The sequence below is a fragment of the Manis pentadactyla genome, chromosome 18 (genome assembly GCF_030020395.1).
Source record: "Manis pentadactyla isolate mManPen7 chromosome 18, mManPen7.hap1, whole genome shotgun sequence".
Classification (NCBI taxonomy): domain Eukaryota; kingdom Metazoa; phylum Chordata; class Mammalia; order Pholidota; family Manidae; genus Manis; species Manis pentadactyla.
The window spans coordinates 31,800,050-31,814,529 of NC_080036.1; the positions used below are offsets into that span (position 1 = coordinate 31,800,050).

At 36.7% G+C, this 14,480-nt stretch overlaps 1 protein-coding gene across 2 annotated transcripts in view; it reads left to right on the forward strand.

The window, feature by feature from the left end:
• Positions 1–14,480, forward strand: part of IREB2 (iron responsive element binding protein 2) — a 54,365-nt gene that overhangs the window by 19,750 nt on the left and 20,135 nt on the right. For both annotated transcript variants that reach the window (XM_057494848.1, XM_057494847.1), the window contains exons 4-12: positions 189–326; positions 1,206–1,421; positions 3,798–3,867; positions 4,345–4,528; positions 5,308–5,447; positions 8,197–8,368; positions 10,216–10,316; positions 12,373–12,489; positions 13,607–13,766. In XM_057494848.1, the coding sequence (XP_057350831.1) occupies positions 189–326; positions 1,206–1,421; positions 3,798–3,867; positions 4,345–4,528; positions 5,308–5,447; positions 8,197–8,368; positions 10,216–10,316; positions 12,373–12,489; positions 13,607–13,766 (1,298 nt within the window). The remainder of the gene's footprint in view (positions 1–188; positions 327–1,205; positions 1,422–3,797; positions 3,868–4,344; positions 4,529–5,307; positions 5,448–8,196; positions 8,369–10,215; positions 10,317–12,372; positions 12,490–13,606; positions 13,767–14,480) is intronic.

The window sequence follows — 14,480 nt, forward strand, 5'->3', positions numbered from 1 at the left end:
TATTTAATGCTAAAATTCTCATCAAGCCAGGATTCATCTAAATCTGGGTAGTAAGTACATTATCAAGCATGAATGCAAACTAAAGAGGGGTACACTTAAAATATAAAAATGAGTAAGTGCATGTTAATAATTTGAGCATATGTAGAACAACAATTAGAATTATACTTTGGTTGCTGTTTATTTTGTAGTGGAATACCGGCAATGGTGGATTTTGCTGCTGTGAGGGAGGCAGTGAAGGCCCTTGGAGGGGACCCCGAGAAAGTCCACCCTGCCTGTCCGACAGATCTCACGGTTGACCACTCTTTACAAATTGACTTCAGTAAATGGTACTTTACTACAGATATTTATAAAGACAGTCATGCAAGTCAAGTGACAAGCAGCTCACTAGAAGGGTATGGTATAAAGGAAAGGGAGTAGAGAGAATTTATGCCACAGTATAGTATGCTGCATTTATTATTGACTGCTATATAGAAAGAGAAAGTGGTGAAAAGTTTATGTATTGGTGAATCTTTTTTTACTCACAATTTCTTTTCATGTTGGTGTATTTCTCTGCTGCCATTTTTTGATGGGAATGTATAAGCCTAGAAACTTTCTTTCTGGAGTGAATGTCTGACTTCACTCTTCATTTACTTCTTTGTTTTTTAACCTACTTCCCTTACAGAGAGAATCTAAAGATGTGAACCATGGATGTCTTTCATTAACTGGTGATTGAAAACACAGAGTTAATAAAAGCTTCATTTCCTTCCACTGAAGTAAATTCTTGTATTTAAAAGGTCCCTTTGACCAGGCCAGACTAGAGAAGACAAGATTCTGTTGTCATGCATCAGCTTTTGTTCCCATTCTCTGGGGTTGTGGAATAAGACTGTGATGTATAACAGCCCGTGATAGCTTTTGTCCTCTGAACTGGCACTGAGCTTCTTGAGTTAGATGGAAAAAGAAAAGTTTTTTGGTACTTCCTAAAAGTTACTTAAGTTGTCATGGAAGTATATGAAAATGATTTTATTGGGTGCTTAAACTCATATTTTCATCTCCATAAATTTAAATAACCTGTTTTTGTTTGCTTTTGAAACCTGAGTTAAATTATATGTTAACCTTTGAGCAACATCACTTACTGCAGATAGCATTGTTAGTGTGAGTATTTTGAAGAGCCAATTTTCTGTCACTTATAAATGGTTTTATTTTGTTTGCTTTTTTTGGAATGATAGTGCAATACAGAATGCTCCAAATCCTGGAGGTGGTGACCTGCAGAAAGCAGGAAAGCTCTCTCCACTTAAAGTGCAGCCTAAGAAGCTTCCATGCAGAGGCCATACTACCTGCCGAGGAGCATGTGACTCTGCAGAACTCGGCCGAAACTCAGGAAAATCTTCGCAGATTGAGAATACACCCATTCTGTGTCCTTTTCATCTGCAACCAGTGCCTGAGTATGATACTATTTCTAAAATACTCCTCAGTGTCAGGTTATTTTTCAGTTAAGGGTGGTGTTTATTCTCCTTCCCCTCCTGATCCCTGTTACTTTGCCTTCATACTGCTTTGCTGGGTTACACACTACATGTATTTCCTATATCACCGAGAGAAACAATGTTAATTAAAGTGGTAGTCTCTAAATGCCGTTACCTATGTCTGTTCTGTAGGGAGAAAACCTTAAGATTCTTCTGTAAATATATTTAACGTCTGTGACTAATGTAGGCAAGAAAATGAGACCTCATCTTAAACTGTGAATTTTTTAATGAATCTGTACCATTCACATGCTTATTACACATTCATATTTCTTTTGTGAATTTCCTATTTATATTTTTAGCTTTTTTCCCCTACCAGGACATTTCTTATTTTTCATATTGTGTGAAGAACTCTTATGTTAAGAATATTATCATATGTTACAAATAATGCGCCCTTTAGACAAGTGGTTGCCTATATGGTACCATGGAGGGTAGTAAATCTACCCAGAAAAGAATCCCATTCTTAGGAGTTGGTTAAATTTCCTTGTAGGTAATTTTTTAAGAAAAAGTTGTATGACTTAAATTTTTATATGCTATAAAGTTTCCAAAGTCTTACTCTTATTTTTAAGAGAGGTATGTTATTTGTCCCATTGCTAATAGACTATCAGAAGTCTTTTTAATTTAGTAAAATATGCATTGTGTATTTTCAAGTTTAAAGAAACTTGACACATGTAAGATTTAGAATAGCCAAGAATAATATGCACATACATTTCATCCAGAGTGCCAAATAATACATTATTCATTTGTCCCTGGTCTTTTAAGTTCTTTGTAGTTCTAAAATTTGGTACTTAATATTTTGATAAAACCTCAGATCATAGTGACCTCATGTGCTCTTCCTTTTTAAGAATTCAGTGTTCTAAGAATTCACTGGTTCCTGTGCCATCAAATTATGACAGTTTTGTGTTAGTCACTGCTTATTCCTGTTACCACGTTGTCCTGGTCATTAGAGGCATGTTGACTTTTAAGATTGACATCTCTTCTTATATAGAAATTAATTTCTGGAATCGAAAGATGTACTTATTCGAAAACCACCGATTTTCTTGGTTGTCTTTTTGTAACTGGCAGAGTATAAAGTGCCAAGTTGGCAAATTTTTATTTTTAAAAATTCATAGTGGTGTAACATTTCCTGTCAGTTTTGACTAAATCACAAAATATTAAGATGGGTTATATTGTAGTTCCCCGCTGTATGAAAATATTAGCTCCCTTTTGTGTGCTTTAATGCCTCAATGAAGTTTAATTACAGACTCAAACAAGACATGGAGGGGTAGAAAGTTGAGAGCATTATGTTTGAAATCACTGCTTAATTTGAGGTCACGTTATGAGCTTACAAATCTGTGGCACTTTGTAGCCATGTGTGCTATGGAAAGGTAAGGTAATTGGAGAGGCTCTAGAGAGCTGTGTTCCCTGAGGTCCTGACAAAAATCTCATTAAGTTGTGTTGTGGCTTCAAATGATCACTCAGCAATGAATTATTGAGGTAATCATTGTTTTAAAAAAAAGTTGACAATTAAACAACTATAATTATCTGGACTCAGAGGACATGTATAATTTAAGTTACATTGATGTTCTAGTCAATACTTCATCACCAGCTGGCAGGTGAAATAAACAACTTAAAGCTGTTAGGGATAATTAAAAAAAAAATACTTGTTAGCTAAAGGTAGCTTCCAAAAAATGGCGCTGTGTTTAGCGCTTGTAGGTGAATTGGTTTTTATCTCATATTTTAAATAATCCATGTAAATTGTATTTATCATCCATATAAGGTAAACTGCTACTGAAACATAAAATAGGACCTTCCATTTTGGGTGAGACAAGAACAGGGTTTTTGCTGAAAGGTCTTCGAACAGTAAAGTGATGGTGAACTGTTGGTTGTTATTGCTCCCTTGTCAGCGTCCATCTCTCAGTTTAACTGTCCAGAGAGCCGAGTGGGTGGGAATACACATGGTTATTCTCGAATAAGCTACTACCCTCCTCTTCCCTTGCCGTGGGAAATCCAACAGAGCTTACCCTGTTATTTTTAATGTGATTTTAGCCAAATCTCACAGTAGCATATGTTAAGTTCAGTTTGGGTAGACATGGCTTTATTATATCCAGTAAAATAGTAAGTCCTGGCAGTAGCTATCTAGTGTTTGTAGCAGGAGCTCCTTGTGGAAGAGAAAATAACTGATTCTGGGAAGTCTACTAAATTTCTGTCCTGAGAATTTCAAAAAAAATGTTTGTATGTATGTGTATAAGAATAAAGACTTAGAAACAAGGCAGGTCTTTTGTAATACAGACATTTAATGCCAGCATTTATCCCTTTTAGACCTGAAACAGTGTTAAAAAATCAAGAAGTAGAATTTGGCAGAAATCGAGAGAGACTTCAATTTTTCAAGGTATGCATGATTTGGTGGAAATTTTTACATTGAAATTTTAAAACATTGATAGGTACAATTGTTATTTCTTTAGTAATTTTTGAATACTTTATAACAGTAGAAACCTTTTCTTTCTTCAAATAAAATCATACTGGAAACTCCAGTGTATAAAAAGAGAGTGGCTATAGTTCAAGTGAGCTTTAAGGGTCTTGTACTTGATCCTTTACCTCTCCCCATCCCTGAGAATTCCTGGAACACAGTTGTAAACCACTGTTTATCTGGATTTTTGGAAGATTTTTCTTTGGCTTAATTTAATTTTAATAATCTGCAAAATGAGTGTGTTCAGGGTTAGTGTCTGCATATTGTCGTTACATAGGTACTGTGAACTGATCATATTGAACATTGGCAAAATATTTTTAGCATCTGTGTCTTGATTGTGAGCATAAAATGATACAATGTACTAACACTTGGATATCTTAATTTTAAACTAAAATATAGTGGAGTTCAAGAGTTTTTAAGAATGTGGCTGTAATCCCTCCTGGAACTGGAATGGCTCACCAAGTAAATTTGGAATATTTGTCAAGAGTGGTTTTTGAAGAAAAGGACCTCCTCTTCCCAGACAGTGTCATTGGTACAGATTCACACATAACCATGGTGAATGGTTTGGGGATTCTGGGGTGGGGTAAGTAAAGGACTACGTGTGTGTGATTATTTTGGGGAAAGAATGTCAGCAGTATTATAAAAGAGCATCAAGAGCATAAACGGCCTCTTTGAAGCTATTTTTTTTTCTGTCTATAGTATCAGCGGCAAAAATAAATCATGTTCGTAGACAGTGTGATAGAAGAGAGAGTTTATGAAAAGAAACATGCACAGTGCCCAGCCCAGCACTGCAATCTGTGGGGTGACGGAGGCAGCAGGGATGGTGCCTGTGAGGGTGACCTGTTGTTCCTGATCTGATGTCCTTCAGTGGTTTCTCCTGCCCGCCGTTAGGTCCACGTTTATCCACATTTTATACAGGGCTCTTCACAAGCTGGTGCCTCTCTGGCAATGCACCCAAACTCATCTTAACATCGGTTATATATTTTCCTGAGTGGGCTGTGTTTTTCAACCTAATGGCTTGGCAGAGGCTGTTCCTTCTGGTGGGATGTGTTTAAGTCTTACACAGGGTGTTACAGCTATCAGCTTCTTTGTCATTAGACAGAGCTACTTGAGGCTGACAGGAACTGTGTCTTGACCATAATAAATCCTAAATGTTTACAGATTTTAATATAAAGGTAAAATCAGGTTTTTCAGCCATGTCAGTGGAGTCATTATTTTGGGAGGACTTGGGTTCATATCCATGGTGATTGCAGTGTAGTGGCTATGTAAGGGACTGTGTCAGACAGGGTCACAGAACACATAGAGACTAGCTGTCACGAAGCTGACTTACCTACACTGCTGTGCTGGTCTGCGTTCCTCTAGGAGTCGGTGGCATTGAAACAGAAGCTGTGATGCTCGGTCTTCCAGTGTCTCTGACTTTACCTGAGGTGGTTGGATGTGAGTTAACTGGCTCATCAAACCCTTTTGTTACATCCATAGATGTTGTTCTTGGCATTACAAAGGTAAGTTAAAATAGTGCTGGCTTAGAAATGAGTGGGCATTATTTTTTGCTAGTAGAGGAGCCCATCATAGTAGGGATTTTGGTTCATCATACATCTTCTGCGCTCTTGGGTTATTAATCAGCATCATCATAGTTAATCATTGTGGTAACAATAGCAAATAGATAACCCTTCCTTTTACTAGTAAGTATGAAGCAGTCTGTTGCCTCATTGTTCACTTGACAATTCACTTACTTCTCCTTACAAGTCTGTGAGATTGATACTGTTGCTATGTCCATTTCAAGTCTAAGAAAGTTGAGACAGTTTTAATGACTTGCTGAAGGGTCATAGGGCTGAACAGTAAGTGGTCGAACAGGCCGCCAGGCTCTTGAGCCCCTGCTCTCCACTGTTACTCCTCCTCATCTCAGTGAGTACTTGCTGACCCTGTGAATGAAGAGTATCATTCAGGGGACATCTGTGACATCTCCTTTAATATGTGATCGAATCATTTCCCCTTTAGAAACCATGACTCTACTAGATAGTGACTTTAAAAAATATGGACAACAGATACGTGGTAGTGCCAAAATTTTAAGTGTTATATAGAAACTTTTTCTCTGAATTTTTTTTCTTTTTTGGTATCATTAATCTAGTATCACATGAAGAACATGTCTCTTAGGCTCCCCCCTCACCAAGTCCCCCCCACAAACCCCACCATAGTCACCGTCTATCAGCGCAGCAAGATGCTGCAGAATCCCCACTCATCTTCTCTGCACTGTACAGCCCTCCCGGTGCCTCCCCACCCACATTACACATGCTAATTGTAAGGCCCCCTTTTTTTTCCCAGTCCTTATCTCTCCCTTTCCACCCATCCTCCTCAGTCCCTTTCCCTTTGGTAACTGTTAGTCCATTCTTGTGTTCTGTGAGTCTGCTACTGTTTTGTTCCTTCAGTTTCCCTTTGTTCTTATACTCCACATATGAGTGAAATCATTTGGTACTTGTCTTTCTCTGCCTGGCTTATTTCACTGAGCAAAATATGCTCTAGCTCCATCCATGCTGTTGCAAATGGTAGGATTTGTTTTCTTCTTGTGGCTGAATAATATTCCATTGTGTATATGTACCACATCTTTATCCATTCATCTGCTGATGGACACTTAGGTTGCTTCCATTTCTTGGCTATTGTAAATAGTGCTGCTATAAACAGGGGTGCATCTGTCTTTTTCAAACTGGGCTGCTGCATTTCTCTGAATTTTTAATACTGGCTTCATGCATCCAGTACATGTACTCCAGAGTTTCTTAGTAAACATGAATTTGTAACTCTCCATCCTAAATTTCAGCTTTTCACTAACTTTATTCTAATGATTTAAGCCCCATTTTGTTAAATGCCTGAACCTGGCAAATGTTCCACATGTAATTCCAGTTTGGTTCCTAGAGTCTCAGTATTTTTGGTTAAATCATTGGTCTGAAAGCTTTCAGGATACTCTGCAGGGGAAGAAAACTGTATTGGCTCTCTCTCGGCATTTAGTATTGATCCTTCTTCCCTAATTAAAAAAGATTTTGACATCTTAGGAAAAATGATTGATTCCATGTATGGTACCAAAAGATCACAAAGTTAAATTGAGAATTGTAGGGTTATCCCAAAGGAAAAGGAATATGTCATTATGTTTTTAGAGGAATCAATTCTTTCTTTTAGACATACTGAAAATTAGTGTTGCTTTTAGAGCCCTCTGGCTGTATTTTTTCTTAGCAATATTATGATCTATTTTTGACATTTTAGCTCATAGAAAATTTAAATCTGTTATATATGTTTTCATTTATTGAATTTTCTTTTCCTTTTTGAGGTTCTATTCATGGTCTTCATAGGATTGATTGTATCTTGGTTTTCACAGTGTATATTGTGGTACCTCATTAATTTGGTGAAAGCAACAGTTGGCTTGGTATATCTAATCTGTATAGCTCTCATCTTTATGAATTTAAAGAAACATCTTTCTCCTAGGCTTGAGTTTCTATGTCTTAAATAGTTTGAAATAATTGACCCCTACCACCTCTGAGATGTTAGGACTTAGTATTATTCCCAGGTTGAAGGCTGTTTCATTCGTTGTCACCTCCCTAGTTGCTTCACTGTACCAATCGAAGACCATTTCATAATTTAGAACAAGTGAGTAGCTGTTTTGATTCTTGGTAAAAACTAAGAAAAATGATTTTAGAAGGAATTTTGAAGCCACATCTTAAATGTTATCAAAATGGAATTTACCTATAGTTAAGGATGCTGTAAATATTTGTGGTGTAAAATTTAATGTGCTGTAGAAATTAGTGATGCTATAGTTGGAATTTGAAGAATTTTTATAGCCAACATGTAATTTTTTATTTAAATACAGTTCATCTGTATATTACTATTTCATCAAATTTAAGATGCCATTAATGGATAGACACACCTTTATTTTAAATACTGCTAAGAAAGATTGCCAGCTAACATACATACACACCATTGAGTGTAAGGTATACCCCTATTTCAGAGACATTAAAATTTAAATCTTAGCTGTTTTGAGCTTTCAGGCCTTTTTCTGTCCTAACAGTGACATTGGACCACTCTTCTATTGACAGTTTATCTTAAAACGCCTGCAAAACCAGAAGGAGTTCCTGTTTCATAAGAACAAGAGGATCTCTTTACTTCACTGTCACTAGTATAGGTTAAAAATTAGATTTTGTAGTTTTCAAAGAAACCATGCTTATCTTATTGCTGATTTTGTGTATTTCTGTGTGTCCCTTGATATAGCACCTCAGGCAAGTAGGAGTGGCTGGAAAGTTTGTTGAGTTTTTTGGAAGTGGAGTTTCACAATTATCTATAGTGGATCGAACTACAATAGCAAATATGTGTCCAGAATATGGTGCTATCCTCAGCTTTTTCCCTGTTGACAATGTGACTTTAAAACATTTAGAACATACAGGTAAGAAGCAAGATCATTTAGGATAAACTTGTTACATTTCCAGTGTGTGTCTCTGAAATATTCTATAGTAAGTCACTATTCTTGTACATGTTATTTAGTTATTCATGAAATTGTCTTATTTTGAAAGAATGCGTAAAATGTGCAATAAACCGCCCAGATGTCTGTTCCTGGTTCCCTTGGACCCATTTACAGCAACTTAAAGGGATTATCTATACTGCCTGTCTTCAGCTTTGTTTTTCCCCATAATGATGGAGACCTCCATCCTGCTTAGGGATCAGAGGTTGCAGTTTAATGGGAGTCAAGCTGGAGAATATTCTCAGCAGTTCTTTTAGCAGGAATAGGTGAGTCACCAGACAAAGAGTTTGGGACCCAGTGCTCTGACAGTAAGAAGCACGTGATTTGGTGAAAAGCAGCACAGGGTTACAGGTTCCGAATCTTCTGTAGCCTGGTTAGCTAGGAGTTTTTACCACTCTTCTTTTGAGTAGTTTATGTATTATAAGAAGTACCTGCAAACCCACAATGTGTTGATACTATATAAGGCCCCTTGTTTTTAAAAAAGCAGGATCTCTTTTTTTATTTTGATCCACTTCCTCTTTTTTTTTTTTAAAATAAAAACGATTTTGTTTTTTTATTGAAGCATAGTTGCTATACAATCTTATATTGGTTTCAGGTATACAGCACAGTGATTCAACACTTACATCATTAAATGCTCACCCCAGAACTATTGACTATAATCTCTATGCTGTACTTTCATGTCTGTGACTAATTTATATTCTGATTGAGATTTTGTGACTCTCTGTTTCACCCACCAACCCCAATTCCTCCCCCATGGTAACCGCCAGTACTTCTCAGTGTCTATCAGCCTATTGCCTGTTTTGTTGATTTTGTTTTGTTTTGGTTTTAGGTTGCCCCACTTCCTCTTTTTAAGAGATCATTGCTGAACTCCTAATCTCTAATCATACATATATTTGGGGAATATATTCTAGTGTTTTTTGTTTTGGGAGCAGATTATTATAAGTCACATGGCAAAATGAATAACAGTTCATTTGGATCCTTGGAGAGGGAGTAGTCCGCATAAAATGCAGAGATTTCTCTAAACTGGATTTTGATGGGTGGCTTCTACATGGGTCTGGGCTTTCTCACGTGGTGGCTTTAGGAATCCAGTGGTCTGAGGATACAGAGACAGCCAGCCTTCTGGAAATCACACTGCTTAGGTGCAGGGGGAACACAGACCCCACCCCTTGCTGGAGGAATGTTACTGTTACATTGTGAGAAGAACTTATAACTTGGAGGATGTGTTCTGTGGCAATCCTGAGGAGAGACCGTCTGCATCAGTCACTACTTCTCATCAGGCTTACAGACAACCACCCCAGTGTTTAATTGGAAACTTTTAATATCAACATCTAAATTCTTTAATTTCTGCTCTCTTTTTCTCTGTGAACCTGTTCTTAACTTTCACTTTATTCTTTCATTTTAACTATTAATGTTGTTTAGGGAAAGTGATGGATTTCTTCCTTCATGGTGGATAGTAATTTATTATGTTGTTTTATTACTGGTTTTTCTTTTGCAAATAATATTTTTTGCGAGTCTTATAGAAGTTGCTCAGTATTTCTCATCAGTGGTTAATTTTTAAGTAGGGACTGGTATGTATTTTTATCAAGTAGCGTTTTCATGAAGGGTAAACTTTACTCTTGAGAATAATATCAAATATTAATTTGGAAAGAAATCTATTCTGTGTACTATGTAATCTGTAATATTTGTTTCTTGCTCATCATTGGAATGTAGCACCCTACCCCCAAAGATTTCACAATTCCTTACTTGATTTTTGTTATTAATCTTCTTTTTAGGTTTTGACAAAGCCAAACTCAAGTCAATGGAAGCATACCTTAAAGCTGTGAAATTGTTTAGGAATGACCAGAATAATTCAGGAGCACCTGAGTACTCACAGGTATATACAGAGTAACCCAAGTAGTAGTGAAGAGTGTAAATTCTGGAGCCTAAGCACCTGGGTTTGAATCCCAGCCCTAAAATTTATTAGTTGTGTAACTTTGGGCACTTTATTTAGCTTTTCTGCCTCAGTTTCCTCATGTCTAAGATAGGAAGATCCTATCTAACTCAGGATTCTTTAAAGATCAAACACAAATTCATTAAAACACTCTCAGGCACATAGTAAGTGCTCAATAAATGTTAGCCATAATTACTGTTTAACAAGCTAATGGGTTTGTGAGTCTGATTTTATTAATTCATTTTACATGGATTTCTATTACAGTGAATTTTTCAACTTTTTATGGGGTCTAAATTTTTAGTATTTAAAGTACAAAATTGACTCTTAATTTAGCACTCTTTTTTCTACTTCATGATCACTATAATATCCTCCCAAAATACCAATTTTGATGATGTCTGCATCTGGTTAATGTCTATATTTTGTGAAAATCCACCATTATAGAAGGGATATCCAGTTATGCAGTCTTAATTAAATGTTAAATATATTTTACAATCTAAGCAAATGTTTCTAATCTGTTGAGGATTTGTGTTTATATTGAAGTAGGTGGTATTCACTTTCAGGAGTCTTAATTTTAATAACATTCATTTTCTAGTAGTGTATCAAGGATCTAAGTAAACAACAGGATGTTATCGTAGGTGTGGTTAACTTTTAGCTATTTTTTTTGTGGGGGGTAGGAATCAATTTTCTCACCCAGCTGTATTGTTCTTCATAGCATGTATCCCTCCTTGAAATCTTAATTTGTGTACTGGTTTGTCTGTCTTTCCAAATGGAAGGTACACATAGGCTCCATTAGGACAGGAACTTGTGTCTGCATTTTTAATTTTTATTTATTTTATATTTTTGCATTGCATCTTCAGCTCCTAGAACACTGACTGGCACATAGTAGATATTCAGGAAACATATAAGGCAAATAGGTCAATACATTACTGGCATATTGAAGGCTAGTATAGAACCCGTAGGGATTGAATTGGTGTAAATTCGCTTTGGTCAGGTCTTCTAACTTCGGTGAGGATTTTCTGGTCCACTTCACCACTGTTTATTGACTCTAGTGCTTTGTCCACATTAAAAAAGAAAGAAGGGAATAAAGACTTGTAGGAAAGAGTAAGAAAAAGTAAGTAGAAAAGTGGTAGTGGTAGAATAAAATGGAATACATTTGCTTATTAAGAACCTGACCGTATTAAGAAATAAAACTATAACCCATCAAGATATTGATTTCAGGAGAAACTCATGAATCCCACTTTTAAACACAAAGACTAGGATCACCTGGAGCTGAGAAATGAAGGCATAAGCAAAGCAGGCTTGTGGTCAAGGTCGGTCAGAACAAGCAGGGCTGTGGGGAGGAATCATGAAGGTCTCAATGAAGGGAAACTTAATTTGTACATATGCTGGATAAGTGGATGATGGGAAGTGATAGAAATACCAGAGAAATTAATAGAAACCTAGGTGGAAGGTGGGGTTTTTAAAAAAATAATTTTTTGAACCAAGGAATAAAAGTGTGACCTGCAGGAGCCTGCCTGGCCAGCTAGACACTGGGAAACCAGCAAAAGAAAACCCCTTTTCTCTGCCGTGTCCCTCCAGCACCATCTACTGACTGGCCGAGAAAGGATAAATGCTCACAAGCCCAACTCCACTGTCACAGAACAGGCAAAGAAGGGAGACTTTAGAGCTCAGAGGCATAAGTTGATAGCCACCACAGACATCCACTGTACAAGAGACATCTGTGAAGACAGTGTTTATCATCTTCCTGGGAAAAAAAACATTTGGGGAACAGAAAATTTTTTATAGACTATTCAATTGATGTTGGGCAGTTTGTGCATTGTTCTGCTAGTCTTCTAGCAGTGTTTGTCATGTTTCATAAATGGGGTTGTTAAAAAAAATCTGTATTTCTGGGGTTTAATGTCAGAATGAATACGTGACTCAGTGTGCTTCATAAATTAGTCCTTAAATTAGAATCTGTACTTAAAGTTCTAAATCCTTCCCCTTTTCTCTCATGCCCTAGGTGATCCAGATTAATCTGAATTCAATAGTTCCATCTGTCAGTGGTCCAAAAAGACCTCAGGATAGAGTTGCTGTGACAGATATGAAAAGTGATTTCCAAGCTTGCTTAAATGAAAAGGTAGATCACTCTATTGATATCTTTGTCAGTGCACTTTGTGTTGAGTAAGTAATAAAAGAACTAGCCAGGTGACCCATAAAGTCAATCTGCTATGTTTTTATGTGTTACATCACACACCATCAGCCCCGTTTTTCCTTCTGTCCAAAGTATAGGTCAGTCGTTTACCCAGGTCCACTGTGAGGAGCAGAGGTTGACTGTCTCTCTCTAAATTAAAATTTAAATTAATTAAAATTTGGGTTTCTTAGTCACAGTGGCCTCATTTCAGGTGCTGGATAGCTACTTGTGGTTAACACTTTTGTATTGGATAGCATAGATACTGAATATTCATATCATCACAGAAAATTCTGTTGGATAGCACTGTTCTAGACTTTTGTGACTTCCCAGAATAGGAGAAAAACACTACTATGTAATTAATTATTCTCAAAATCTGGTAACAAGTGACCTCTTTGACTTTGGGGTTTGTACAGAATTTCTGAGAATCATGGCTTCAATCTTGTCACTTTCTCTATTCTGAGAACTAGTAGCTGGCTTTCAGAGCCTTCCTTTCTTAAAATTTCTTTGTGTGTGTGTGTGTGTGTGTGTGTGTGTGTAAATGTCAGACTTAGGAACAAAATGGTGTAGTGTGTGTGTGTCTGTGTGTGTGTGTGTGTGTGTGTGTGTGAAAATGTCAGACTTAGGAACAAAATGGTGTAGTGAATTCCCGTGTACTTCACTTCAACAATTAATAACTCATCGCCAGTCTTGCTTCACCTATTCTATACACATAGGTACACAGGCTCATTTTGAAGCAGATCTTCAGGGCCATTGTTAACCAAGAAAATTTGTACATTTCTTGAGTATCACCTGAACAGCAGTGAGCAGAGAACAATAAAGCCAAGTTATACCTGCATCCTGGGTAGTTAGTTGGCTGTACTTAGTAATTCTTATCGTGACTAATCAAATTCATATTTTAGCTGAATCTTTACTAAAGGTCATGAATCTTTAGCAACACTCACAAGTAATCAGAACTTCCAGTGTCACATCGTCATATGTCAAGGATCTGCTGTATTTTCTGCCAGTCTTTTTTCCTATTTGTATCCAGAATGCATAGTTTATATTTATGTGCAAATTTACATAGGTTGGATTTAAAGGCTTCCAAATTGCTGCTGAAAAGCAGAATGATGCCATCACTATTTGCTATGAAGGAGGTGACTATCAGCTGTCCCATGGGTCTGTCGTTGTCGCTGCAGTTACCAGTTGCACCAATAACTGCAATCCGTCTGTCATGCTCGCTGCAGGTAGGTTGTGTTTTATGGCCATACGTAATCTTTTCCAAAATTATTTTTTACTTTTCTGTTATATGGTTTTTCTATATTACACGTGAGTATCAGTGTCTGTCTCTGAGAAACTTCATGAGATTTTTAGGTCTTCAACATTAGGTCTTAAGGAGACTAGGTTTGATTTATGTTACTAATTTTGTTTTTATTACATGGGAGGTAAATTTAAAAAAAATCATAACTTGCATGTCTATTAGTTTTAGGTTGTATCTGCTGCTTCTGGTAATTTAGAAGTATAGTTAATGATCAAATCCCTTGATAATCTATGTGAAGTTTCCATAGTAGTGTGCCATAGTCCATTGAGAGTAAAAGATGATTGGTAACGATTGTAAATGAAATCAGTTGTATGCACATGGAACCATTTATTGTTAAAAGTCATGTGTAGTACATGCTGAATTATTATTTATTATGACTGGCATTTTAAAAGGCTCAATATGTTTTGGTTACTGTGTGCATTATATTACTGCATATCCTCCTTTTGTCCATTTACGTGCATGCCACATCAGGCTGCACGTTAACGATTTACAATGTAAAGCTAGTGTATCTGCTGCAACTTGTGGTTTGTTTCAAATGAAAAAAATCAAGAGCATAGAGTGGGCATAATAATGACAGTAAATTCATGAGTGTGGACTTTTATCCTGACAAGAGATAGAGATTGGCTTGTTAAATAAATCC